The sequence below is a fragment of the Chanodichthys erythropterus genome, chromosome 16, assembly GCF_024489055.1.
Source record: "Chanodichthys erythropterus isolate Z2021 chromosome 16, ASM2448905v1, whole genome shotgun sequence".
Classification (NCBI taxonomy): Eukaryota; Metazoa; Chordata; class Actinopteri; order Cypriniformes; family Xenocyprididae; genus Chanodichthys; species Chanodichthys erythropterus.
The window spans coordinates 12,874,853-12,888,643 of NC_090236.1; the positions used below are offsets into that span (position 1 = coordinate 12,874,853).

Consider the following 13,791-nt stretch of genomic DNA (forward strand, 5'->3'; position numbering starts at 1 on the left):
GTCAGTAAGAATTTTTATTTTAATTTTTTTTAAAAGAAATTAAAGAAATGAATACTTTTATTCAGCAAGGATGCATTAAATCAATCAAAAGTGGCAGTAAAGACATTTATAATGTTACAAAAGATTAGATTTCAGATGAACACTGTTCTTTTGAACTTTCTATTCATCAAATAATCCTGAAAAAAAATATTGTACACAAATATTTTGTACAATTGTACACATTAAATGTTTCTTGAGCAGCAAATCAGCATATTAGAATGATTTCTGAAGGATCATGTGACACTGAAGACTGAAGTAATGATGCTGAAAATTCAGCTTTGATCACAGGAATAAATTACATTTTACTATATATTCACATAGAACAGAGTTATTTTAAATTGTAATAATATTTCACAATATTACTGTATTTTTGATTAAATAAATGCAACATTGGTGACCATAAGAGCCCTTTTCAAAAGCATTAAATAATTCTTAATCAAAAGAATCAGAAGCAAACTGCAAGAAATGATCCGACTCTCCATCGATCCGAATGGGATTGTCATCATCACCCTTTCCTTTTCTCTCACTTCTCACAGTGTGTTCTCATTATCGTTTAACAACTCCGAACAGGACGCGTGTTTGAGAGAGGTAGCCCTCGATATATCGCTCTGTCTCTTTGAGATGAGAACAGGCGACCAGGTGGTTGGAAATGGTTCATGTCTCATGGGACTAGAGAAAGAGAGAGAGAGAGAGATGTGGGGTGGTTTGTAGGACAGCAGTATCCTACTTTCAATGGCCTAGTTAGGAGGACTGAAATATCACCAGGGGGAGCTGCCAGACCCTCGTTTGGGAAACTTTTTTTTGCTCTTTACATGGTTAAAAATAAGCCAGTCTCTCTTAAGGCCCTCCAAGTGCCAGAGACCTTTAGGAGGTGCTCCTTTTTCTCCTGTGTGTGTGTGTGTGTGTGTGTGTGTGTGTGTGTGTGTGTGTGTGTGTGTGTGTGTGTGTGTGTGTGTGTGTGTGTGTGTGTGTGTGTGTGTGTGTGTGTTTGGTTATAATGCGGCTCTGTTAGAGGATAGAATAATCATAAATGTTTCTTGAGCAGTAAATCATCATATTAGAATGATTTCTGAAGGATCATGTGACACTGAAGACTGGAGTAATGATGCTGAAAATTCAGCTTTGATCACAGGAATAAATTACATTTTACTATATATTCAAACAGAAGACAGCTATTTTAAATTGTAAAAATATTTCACTGTTTTTACTGTATTTTTGATCAAATAAATGCAGCCTTGGTGAGCAGAAGAGACTCAAAAACATTTTTAAAATCATACCGACCTCAAACATTTGAACGATAGTCTACTGTAGCTGTATATTAGACATCAGATATAACCTGATCAGCATTTATACTTCATACTTATGAATTTATACTGGTCGCATCACACCTGGCGGCGTAAAAAACACTCGGCCCAGTTTCTTCCGTCCTTTACTGTCAGCTGTAATGCATTATTCAAATATAATGGCTGAATAATCACTGAATGTGTATGTAGGTCAGCAGAGGGGCTTTATGGTGGACATTATGCTGGAGATTGTGTGTAATGTGTCTGAGTGAAGTTATAAAATGATTTTACGCATCAGATGAGCTGGTAAAGCAGAACAGGCTGTGTTTGTAAAGAAATGGACAGGCAGGAGGAGAGAAACGAGTGAGTCATTACTGCTTTCATCTGAGCCTTCAAAACATTCTACCATCACTGAAATATCAATAAGAGGCCGTTTCCTAGAAGGACTCCTGCAAGAACGGCCTGTTCTGTGAATTAAATGGGTGGAAATTAATGACAGGTTTCTCTGACACACCAAGACAGTCCATCCATGTGAAGGAAAACTCACGAAAGTCTTCTGAACTCATATGATGGACAGACTGATATTCGTTTTAGCACAGAAATGACACAGTTGTATAGAGATTGACTGCTATTGTTGTTATAAACCTTTATTTTTTAACTAATAAAAATGACAAAAACACATCAAAATTACTGAAACCTTAACTAAAATTAAAATATAAATCTGAAAATATTAATAAAAATGTTATTTTTATATTTTCCATTTTAGTTCAATTTTTAGTAACTTTGTAGTGTTAATATGTCTATAGTTTTTATTAATTTTTATTTCACTTTTAGTGACATTTTAGTACATCAAAGTTAAACTAAATGAAAACGAGAAATTAAATAAAAAAGTTTGTTTTTTATTTCAAGCAAAAAAAAATTTTTTTTATGGTTCTAGTTTTGTTTCAGTTAACTATAATAATCCTGTCTCAATTATACTAAAATAGCATTAATAATAATATTAAATAATAATAATAAAATTGTGCATAGTCAGGATAGCAAGATAAATATTTGCACAGGGTTCACAATCGCATAGATCGCTGTAGCAGAATAGTTGTTTTATTTATTGCATTTGGTAACACTTTATTTTAGTGTCCTTGTTACATGTTTTTACTGAATTAATAACAGTACATTATGTATAATTACATGCAAATAACCCTAAAACTAACCCTAACTCTATAGTAAGTAAGTACTGAGTAATATATAGAGGTTGGTTTAGGGTTATTTGCATGTAATTATGCATAATTTACTGTTATTACTATAATAAGTACATGTAGTAACATGTAACGTCACCTTAAAATAAAGTGCAAGCATTTCTGTAACATATGTCACTTAAGCATGAATGGGTTTTATGTAAAAGTCAAATACATTTTTACGAATACATGAAAGTATTGTGTGCAATCATTGAAGCTATTTCTCCTTGGATAGAGCTTCTGTAGCTCCATTCAGAAACGTCTAAAAGTTGTAACTTCTTCCTGAGTCTCTCCATCAGTTTGAACAATGTAAGGCTGAACACTTTCCTCATTTTGGCTGCGTGAGATTCTCCAGCTTTGTTGTTGTTGAGCTGTTAAAGCTCCGCCTTCTTCTGGAAAGGGGGCGGGGAGCAGCAGCTCATTTGCATTTAAAGGGACACACACAAATAGGGGCAAATTTGACAAGCTATAATAAATGATCTGTGGGGGATTTTGAGCTGAAACTTCACACACACATTCTGGAGACACCAGAGACTGATATTACATCTTGTGAGAAGGGCATAATAGATCCCCTTTAAAATCTTCCCGTTCTGCTGACATTTATGACATCCGCTTCAAACATCACAATGCTCTTGATAACTTTTGTTAACTCCACAATAAGTGAATCCACTTCCCCATCTAATTACTCTTCGACAGCGATGCCATAGAAACACACAGAGCTACCGCTAAGACAGAGTTCTAAAGATGCTGTGCACTTGTTTCTCTGGAACATGAAGCTTTGGCACAAAGTGTTCTTTAAACCCTAGAGTTCTGTAGAATCTTTGTTCTAAGAGTGTAGATGATTGTCGTGTGTGTAGGTGGCGGACCTGGAGGCTCATGGTGGTCATGGACCCAGCGACATGCTCAAAGATGAACTCACTCAATCCCTGGAGGAGCTGGAGAACTTACTGAAGGCAAAGGACGAGGTGAGACACACACACACACACACTGATGGAGGGGAGAGTCCAGTGACCTACAGATGCTCTTTCCTGAGTTACTGTAATCATCTCCTCAAGCTCCTGTGTATTAGACACAGAACACATTCACCTCTTTCAGCAAGGACTCACTGTGTTATATGTTTATCTCAATGCATTTCAGGAAATCCGCATTCTCCAGAGTAAGAAGTCGGACTTCCATGAGCTGGAGCAGGAGAGAGAAGAGGCCATTCACAGACTACAGGTGCTGGAGGATTTCCATCACATTAACAAAGAGCCATTTTAAAGTATTAATCCGTTAGTTTAATGCAGCACTGAAAATTTAGGTTAAAATTGAAGAACTAGGTTTTATATTTATATATATTTTTCGATATATTTTTTATGTGTTTTTATTTCTTCGTGCAGTACAGAAATACATTTTAAATATATTGTTTTCTATATATTTTTATATTTCTTCATGCAGTACAGAATTACATTTTATGTTTCTATATTTTTATTCTATATATTTTATATTTTTTATTTCTTCGTGCAGTACAGAATTACATTTTATATATATTTTTTCTATATATTTTTATATTCATTATTTCTTCATGCAGTATAGAATCACGTTTTATATTTATATATTTTTTCTAAATATTTTTACATTTTATAACTCTTCATGCACTACAGAACCAGGTTTTTCTCTCTCTATATATATATCTATATTTTTTTTCTTCATCTAGTACAGTCACGTTTTATATTTTTTCTATATATATTTGTTTTTTTGTTATTTTTAAATGCAGTACAGAATAGTAGTAGTAGTAGTCTTTATTTCGAACTCAAGTTTTTAAAAGAAGAAGAAAAAAAATAAAAAAGAATCAGGCTTTATATTTATATATTTTTTTCTATATTTTTTTCTATTTTATATTTGTTTGTTTTTTCATTATATTTTTATATATTATAATTTTTCATGCACTACAGAACCAGGTTTTTCTATATTTTTTTTCTATATATTTTTATTTTTATATATTTTTTTCTTCATCCAGTACAGATGGATGAAGATGAAGAAAATATATTTATATTTTATTTTATATATTTTTATCACTTAAATTTTTTATCTCTTAAATTCACTTAAATTTCTTAAATTTTATATTTTTTCTTACTTAAATTTCTTCATTTATCAATTAAATTTCTTAAATTTCTATATTTTTTCAATTTTTTTTTCAAGCAGTACAGAATTACATTTTATATTTCTTTATTTTTTTCTATATATTTTTATATTTTTTATTTCTTGCATTACAGAATCACGTTTTATATTTATATATATTTTCTAAATATTTTTATATTTTATAATTCTTCATGCACTACAGAACGAGGTTTTTTTCTATATATATATATAGAGAGAGAGAGAGAGAGAGAGAGAGAGAGAGAGAAAAACCTGAATATTTTTTCTTCATTCAGTACAGAATCACGTTTTATATTTTTTCTATATATATTTGTATTTTTGTTATTTTTTCATGCAGTACAAGTACAGCTTTATATTTATATATTTCTTTCTATATATTTTTAGACTTTATATTTCTGGTTTTTTTTTTTTTCATTATATTTTTATATTTTATAATGTTTCATGCACTACAGAACCAGGTTTTTCTATATTTTTTTTCTCTATATTTTTATTTTTATATATTTTTTCTTCATCCAGTACAGAGTCATATTTTATATATTTATATTTTTTCTTTTTTCATGTAGTACCGAATCAGGTTTCATATTTCTATATTTTTTTACATTTCTTCATGCAGTATGTGCTGCTTGTATGTTCTACATTGAGAGCATGTGTGATATGAAGACATTTTCATATTTGGAGGTTTAATTACTGTGAAAGTTGTGGTCAAATCTGTGCCGTGCTGTAAATGAGCACAAAACTCTGTGGATGTGATTTCAGGAGTTGGAGATGCGTAACGTTGATTTGGAGCGCCGGGTGCAGAACGCCGAACAGAACCTGGCCTCAGCGCTGGAAGATCGCGACCGCTCCGAGAACGAGGTGCAGAGGGTCGTTCAGATCCTCGACGTCAAGATCTTTGACCTCAACGACCTTCGACAGAGTCTGGTCAAACTCATCAGTAAATAGTGTGATCCGAGAGACGAGAGACACTCATCCTGACGGCCGCAGCGAGAGGCGCCGCATCCACTAGAGGGCGTAGTTCTGCTTCAGTAGTTTCTGCACTGATACCATCAGTATCTTCTTCTTGCTTTGTTTTCTGCCCTTTCTGTTCAAAGTCTAGCAATAACTTCAGTGGAGAGGATGTTATGTTGGAAGAACGTGAGCAGCGATGTTACGGTACAGGAGGGGAAGCTTTATTTTTGATACACTAGTGCTGCGTCATGTCTTTACAGTATTATTTAAACATTAGGGCTGGAGGAAAATTGATTCACAAATGCATTGCAATTCTCTCTGAAATGATTCTGGATCTATTCATAAAACAAATAATTCAGTTTAGTGGAGCACAGAAGTTAAATACACAAGATTATTATTTTTAATTATTAAAATTATGATATAATAATTTAAAATTATATTTTTAAATGACATTAATAATAATTTAATAATAATAATGTGCAATTTAAATGTTTGTCCAACTCAGTTTTATTTGTGTTGTTGATTATTAAACACATTTAATTAATTAATTTATTCATTATTAATTGATTTTCAGCCAAATGCATCCTGGTTTTTTTTTTGGTTTCGACTCACAATCTTCATTTCGCTGCATTGCTATTAAAAATGATTATATTTTAATAATAATTTCTCTTTAAAATTGTTTAAATAAATACATTTTTATGAACAATTTAAAACATTAAGCTAATGGAAGAATCGTTTTTGAACTGAATCATGACTCTGTGAATTGATTATTACGTGAGATTTGGTTTAGAACCAAAACTAATTTGTAGCAAAGACCTAACGCCAAACTTTTGGGAGATACATGCAAAATACGAAAGGCTCGTTAGTTTTTCTGAACGACTCTGTTTTCTCTTCATGTGGATGTGCTCTGCGGTGTCACAGCTGGAGTGTGTAAACCAAAGACCAGCTCGAATGTGGCGTTCGGACGCCTCTCTGTGTTTCATACAGTGGAATGCTTAGTATAGAGGACAGCATTGATATAAAGCATTAAATAGTAGCTGCAAATATACTAGGTAGAAATAAACAATTGTTCTGTTATTATAGAATATTAAGATCTCTTGAACTCACAAGGGAATTAAGAATAGCTGTAGTTCTTCACTGAGGAATGGATGTTGAATGTGCTTGAATGCATCTAGTGTAGTTGCTGTGTGAAGGCTTCAAACGTGTTGGATGTGTTGCATTCTACAGTATATTTGTGATAGCACAAGAAAGTCACTCATGTGGCTTCAAACTGCAGTATTTTAAGTGCCAACAGCCTGTTTTTACCTAAACACCCACAGGGTTCGGCACCAACAGCCACGTTTGTGTTTGTTTGCTTTCCGGCGCAGTTGATTTAGGGTCTAATAAACAGGTGTTTACTTTTCTATTTCTTCTTCATGCGGTACTTGAGTATGTGTACTGCTTTGTATTTTGGACAATGAAAGCATGTGTGATTAATGATTTGGAGTTTTAAAAAGTGGCAAGAACTCTTTTCAAGGACTAAATCTCATAAGGTGCCATGCATCATTTCTGCTTGTAATCTCTGATGCGAGAGCCTTATTTTTCCACTCATGCATCTTAGTGTGCAGGAGTTCATTTGTTCTGCAGCTCTTGATAGCCTGATTATACTATGACGGTAGATTTCGTTCTACACTGTTAAGAGTCATACTGTGCCGACCAGCTGGAAAACTCCAGAGCCAAGTCTCAGTTAGTGTATGATGTTCTCTGAATTTAACGAAAACTTGCTGAATAAATTTGTTTTACATTGAATTACCGGTGTGAGTTACTCAGTCATTGTCGGTGGAAAACTGCATGAGCTCAAAAATAAGCAATATTTAAACAGATGGTTTAAATTACTTTTAAAACTAACACAGTATTGCATTACTTCCTTCAAAAAAAAGTAATTGCATTAAATTAATTGCGTTAGTTACTCTTTATGGAAAGTAATATGTTACATTACTTTTGCGTTACTTTTTCACATCTGGGCAATAAATGGGAAAACAAAATAACTTGTGTTACTTATTTGCAATATGGGATGAATAAAGTATTTATCTAATCTATCTATTTGAAAACGTAACTTTGAGATTTTGTTGTAAATTTTAAAGTAATGCATTACTTTACTTTTTTCACATATCTAGTAATCTGATTACCCAAAAATTAAAATTTCTGTCATTTATTACATGCCGTTCCGCACCCGTAAGACCTTCATTCATCTTCAGAACACAAATTAAGATATTTTTGATGAAATCTGAGAGGTTTATGACTCGTCCATAGACAGCAATATAATCAACACTAAAAGTGGTTCAAGCTTAATGTTATGAAGAGATACTTTTTGTGCACAGAAACAAAACAAAAATAACGACTTTATTCAATAATCTCTTCTCTTCCGTCATCCTTAGTTGCCACAGTAAGTACAAAGAAGGCTTCCGTTTACATCCGAACGCCGGCTCAGTATTGGCCAAAGCTGATCACGTGATCAGCGTGACACATGCATGTGATGCAGATGCAGGAGCCGGCCACAATGTAAATCATAAAACGCTCAACTCAAACTAATTAGTTCAATCAAATTAACTTTTATGAGTATTTAGAACTTTCTTTTTCATTTGAGTTCACTAAACTTATTGTTTTGAGTTATTGTTATGAACTTGTGTCTTTTAATTTAGACAAACTTAAATTTAACTGAAGCTGGGCTGGGATTTCTATTTCCCAGCATGCTTTGACATGACACTAAAAATGTAGAGTAAATGCTAAAATTAAATGTTAAATGTTTTTAGTGCAAGATTAATGTTAAGTGGGACAAGTTTTGTAATGCTAGTTTAGAAGAGTTTCTGTTATGTTGGTTTTACCATCATGGTGACGAGAGGAGCATGAGCTTAGTTTTTAAGAACAGATATGTTAAATGTGTTATATTGCTGTACTCATTCAGAAAGTGCAAATGCTTTCAAAGCATTGTGTCACCAATTAGCAAGATATCATTTAAATTAATTAGCTAAAGATAGCCAGCTTTCAACAACTAAAAATACTTAAATTGAGATTACTTGATAATTTATAAGTGTAATAAATTTATGAATACATAAGTAGTTAAATTTATGAATTAGTTTACTAAAATATTTAGACTCATAAACCTCTCGGATTTCATCAAAAATATCTTCATTTGTGTTCTGAAGATGAATGAAGGTCTTACGGGTGCCTGTAAATGACATTATTTTCATTTTTGGATGAACTAACCCTTTTAAATGACCATTTTATACAACAAAGAGAAGTTTCTCTATAGATTACAATTAGTTAATGTTACAGTAGCTACATTTGCCTTGCCGTTAATTATGAAAATGTAATATTTAACAAAGTTAAGCATATTTAAGTAAATCTACACTCTTATTAAAAATAAAGGTTCTTGATTGTAATCTATAGAGAAACTTTAAAATCCACGGAATCTTCGTTGCACAAAAGGTTCGTTACATTTTTAAAAATGTTCTTTACACTAAAAAAAAGTTATTTTAAAGGATATAGTTCACCCAATAACCTTTATTTTTAAGTGTAGATTTACTTAAATATGATTAACTTTGTTAAATATTACATTTGCCTAATGGCAAAGCACTAAATGCATTAAAACTTAAGAATTTGGTTTTGAAAGGCCAAACTTATGATCCTTCACATTATTCTAAATTCATAAACTCATTTTTGGAAATTCATCATACAGATGAAAAGCTTTCATGCAAAACCATTTGTGTGTTCTTTAGCATAATGTTTAATGGATCTCAATCAGATTTTAACAGTGGGCTTGGGGTAAAATTGCTCATTCACACACAAAAAAAGCAAAAAAACACCAATCATGAGTTATTTTTGTTGTATTTGATATATTGTAGACCTATTATAAATATACTTAGGGTTTACAACCCCTGCAGAAGACCTTTTAACTATTTCACAATTCCACATGTCCTGTCCCTGAGATGTTTCACATGTACTAAAATTGTGGAAGATATTCCAAAAACCTACACAAAAAAAAATCTGAACCGGTGATTGAAGTCCACTAGATCCATTTAAAAATCATTCTGTCCCTTGCTGTAACATTTTACACACACACACAAAAAAAAGGAAAAGCATAAAATGAGTGCAAATGAACGGACAAACTCAAGGCGACAGTTTTCAACAATTTATTTGAACACAGAATCTCCTGCAGTTCCTGAAGCGCATCAATGCTACAGTCTACTTCAGCTTCTTCTTGGGGCGCAGGTTGTTGGTGTGGCCGCACTTCTTCTTGCGGCAGTTGACGGCACGGGGGTGCAGACGGGCGTAACACCTGAGAGCAGAGCATCGTCATCAGATTCACAACAACTCCAAATCCTGACAAACTTAACGAGCCATTATTATAAGCACGTGGTCTTACTTGCGGCAGATCATCTTCTCGCAGTTGTATTTCTGGGCCAGCTGTCTGAGGGAAGGCTCGATGATGCCTCCTCTGAGACGCAGCACCAGGTGGAGGGTGGATTCTGAGGAATAAATATAAAATAGTAAATTAAAATGATGCCATTGTGACCAACAGCAAATGTTACGTGTAAAGAGAGACACTGGATAAACACCTTTCTGAATGTTGTAGTCTGAAAGTGTGCGACCATCTTCCAACTGTTTGCCAGCGAAAATCAGACGCTGCTGGTCAGGAGGGATGCCTGAGGAACAGAGACATATTAGTGGTCTGACATATGATGTTTTTATTATAAATAAAGTTTAGAATTACATAATCATATTTCTACTCAAATTTGTTTTTGTTTTTTTTAATATAAACATTTAAATCACGGCTGTCATAACTGATTTATTCAAACATGAATTAAATATTGAAGAACATTAAAAAATGAATATGTAATGGTGCATAGCTATATTTATCAGAATGCTGCTTTCTAGAGTTCACTTTTCCAGCTGACTAATGAGTTTATGGTCACTGAATATGTTTTTCTGTGACGTCACATGACATTGAAGCTGTTTTATTGAGTCTTTCCGAGGTTGAAGCACTGATTGAGCGATTACACGAGACGTGATCTGGATTGCAGTAAGTTGTACTGTATATTTTAACATACCTTCAGATGTTCATGTTTATTTCGCCGTAACTGGTATTAAAGCGGAGGAGAGGATGATCACATGCTTCTCTTTAACTGAGGCGCTAAAGCGATCTGTCACGCCACATTAAACAGCGCCAAAACGCTATTTATTTTTTTGAATCTCATAAGATGGACGTCATTTGAAATCTGAGACTTTGCTTCATATCAAAAGTAACAAAGCAAAAAATCATTGCCATTTATTGGCTACATATTCTGCTCATTTATCAACTGAAAACAGACTAGACTAATCAATTCTTGGGATTTAAGAATCAATATCGGTTCGTAAAAATGAGAATCCATTAAAATAAAAAAAAATAAAAAAAATCGATATTTTTTACCCAGCCCTACTTGATATTCAGCTTTTTTTTTATACTAATGCCACATTCATACAGACGTCGGTTTAAGTTCATACACACCCTCTTTGTCTTGAATCTTGGCCTTCACATTCTCGATGGTGTCGCTGGGCTCGACCTCGAGGGTGATGGTCTTACCGGTTAAAGTTTTCACAAAGATCTGCATTTTGCCACTGAAACACAGAGAAAACACATGATTCACACTGACTTACAGCATCAAACATCAGTTAGTGACGAGTTCAGCAATAACCACAGTAGGAAAAGTAGCAAGAATACCAGATTCACATAATATTATTGCTCCGTTTGGGCATTCTTTGGTGTAGATTAACATAATTATACATATATACACACATATACATATATACACACACACACACACACATATACATACATATATTATATATAAAAATTATACATCAATGCTATCTGTGATATTATGGTACTTCAATGTACAATGGTAGTACTCTAAGATATCATGTAAATACCACATCATTCATTACAATTATATATATATATATATATATATATATATATATATATATATATATATATATATATATATAAATAACGTATTACTGATAGTACATTCCGACAGCGACCCTTCCTGTTACAGACTCCATTATATGACCAGCAAGCATAACAACTTAAGTGTTTTCAGGTAATATATACATATATCATACGTTTCGGGAGATTTATTGTATGTTTGGTGTAAATTAGGCGTGATTTTATGACAGGAGTTTCTCTCACACACATGGCAGAAGCCGCCATGACACTCCATCACGACACATTAAACTTCAAACCAAACAAAAGCGTCTAAATCTGCCGTATAACAAGCTTTAATCGCACCATTTATGAACATAAACGTCTAATGTAAATATTCACCAAATCACGGAGGTGAATAAAGAGGGAAAAGATGAGAAAATTAAACAATCGTACAGACACTAATCCTCACCCTCGCAGTTGCTGCTGGTCCGGGCGGAAAAGACCGATGCGTGTTTCGTGCGTGAAGATGGTGTGTATTTGAGCGTCGAAACGGCTTTACCGCCGCCTGGAGGTCCGGAGCGGAACTACAGAACGCCGCTGGTGCATATTCAATCAGAATGTTGCTTCTTCAGACTCTGAGTTAAAATGTGCTCGTTTTATGCACCTGCATAATCGATTTCAGCATTTTTTGGTGACAACCTTTAAGGTATCGTGTGAATTTATGTCTGAAACACGCATTACTAAAAATGCACACCGTTCCATTAGAGAAACTTTAAATATAATTCAAGCTGTTTTACAGAAAACAATATTTTATCTTTAAAAAAAGTGTTGCATTGGGTGCATATCGCAGGAATCTATTAAAGCGTTAGTTCACCTAAAATTGAAAATGATGTCATTTATTGCTCGTTAATCTAACCTTCTATCTAACCTTCGTTAATCTTCGGAACACAAATTAAGATATTTTTGATGAAATCTGATGGCTCAGTGAGGCCTGCATAACCAGCAATGACATTTCCTCTCTCAAGATCCATTAATGTACTAAAAACATATTTAAATCAGTTCATGTGAGTACAGTGGTTCGATATTAATATTATAAAGAGACGAGAATATTTTTGGAGCGCCAAAAAACAAAACAAAATCACGACTTTTAAAGTGATGGCAGATTTCAAAACACTGCTTCAGTGAGCTTCGGAGTGTTATGAATCAGCGTATCGAATCAGCAGTTCGGAGCGCCAAAGTCACGTGATTTCAGCAGTTTGACACGCAATCCGAATCATGATTCGACACAAAAGAGTCATAACGCTCTGAAGCTTCCTGAAGCAGTGTTTTGAAATCGGCCATCACTATATAAGTCATTATTTTATTTATTTTTTTTGGCGCACCAAAAATATTCTCGTCACTTTATAGTATTAATATTGAACCACTGTACTCACATGAACTGATTTAAATATGTTTTTAGTACATTAATGGATCTTGAGAGAGGAAATGTCATTGCTGTTATGAAGGCCTCACTGAGCCATCGGATTTCATCAAAAATATCCTTATTTGTGTTCCGAAGATTAATGTAGGTGTTACAGGTGTGGAATGGCATGAGGCTGAGTAATAAATGAAATAATTTTCTTTTTGGATGAACTAAACCTTTAATGCTGGGGGAGCTTAAAAAGTACATAAACATATGTTTTAATTCTACATATTAAAATTAATAATATTTAATAATAGGCTAATAGTTGCTTGGTCAGACGAAATATAATGTCAAACTAATGAGAGCCATCTAAGTACTATGATATGGTCTAAATCCTTGCCAATACCATTTCTTTCTAAAAAGGACATTTGTGAGGATACTGCGTTTTCTAGTATGTTTGACAGAAAGGGAAGATTGAAGATTGGAAGATCGGCCTGTAATTAACTAGTTCTCTAGGATCAAGTTGCTGTTTTTTAATAATAAGTTTAATAACAGCAAGCTTAAAGGTTTCTGGTACATATCCTAATGACAATGATGAATTATTAATAAGAGGATCTATGACCTCTGGAAGCATCTCTTTCAGTAGCAGTCAGTACAAGGTTTAATATACAATGTTGTTGATTTTGATGATTTAACAAGTTTAGACAATTCTTCCTTTCCTATTGCAAAGAATGAATGGAATTGTTCCTCAGAGGGTCTATGTCACGACATCTCATGCGATACTGTAGCAGACGGCTGCAT

General features: G+C 33.5%; 2 protein-coding genes across 2 annotated transcripts in view; one reads left to right on the forward strand and one right to left on the reverse strand.

Annotated features, from left to right (window-relative positions):
- Window positions 1-7,355, forward strand: part of LOC137003200 (homer protein homolog 3) — a 41,386-nt gene extending 34,031 nt beyond the window's left edge. Inside the window, exons 8-10 of the mRNA XM_067363255.1 lie at window positions 3,412-3,519; window positions 3,692-3,772; window positions 5,450-7,355. Of these exons, the coding sequence (XP_067219356.1) occupies window positions 3,412-3,519; window positions 3,692-3,772; window positions 5,450-5,635 (375 nt within the window). The 3' untranslated portion in view covers window positions 5,636-7,355. The remainder of the gene's footprint in view (window positions 1-3,411; window positions 3,520-3,691; window positions 3,773-5,449) is intronic.
- A 2,442-nt stretch (window positions 7,356-9,797) lies between these two features.
- uba52 (ubiquitin A-52 residue ribosomal protein fusion product 1) lies at window positions 9,798-12,105 on the reverse strand. The gene is made up of 5 exons (XM_067362372.1): window positions 12,058-12,105; window positions 11,169-11,278; window positions 10,240-10,326; window positions 10,047-10,149; window positions 9,798-9,959 (listed from the first exon to the last, which is right to left on the reverse strand). Exons 2-5 carry the CDS (start codon window positions 11,269-11,271, stop codon window positions 9,866-9,868), a joined length of 387 nt encoding a protein of 128 aa, XP_067218473.1. The 5' UTR covers window positions 11,272-11,278; window positions 12,058-12,105; the 3' UTR covers window positions 9,798-9,865.
- Window positions 12,106-13,791: the final 1,686 nt, after the last annotated feature.

What these genes read in the sequence shown, in the direction of transcription:
- uba52 (XM_067362372.1), bottom strand. Translation starts at nt 11,271, where the DNA reads ATGCAGATCTTTGTGAAAACTTTAACCGGTAAGACCATCACCCTCGAG. An exon ending in CAAGATTCAAGACAAAGAGG is followed by an intron (nt 10,327 to 11,168) that starts GTGTGTATGAAC and finishes TCTGTTCCTCAG; the next exon opens with GCATCCCTCCTGACCAGCAG. An exon ending in AGACTACAACATTCAGAAAG is followed by an intron (nt 10,150 to 10,239) that starts GTGTTTATCCAG and finishes TTTATTCCTCAG; the next exon opens with AATCCACCCTCCACCTGGTG.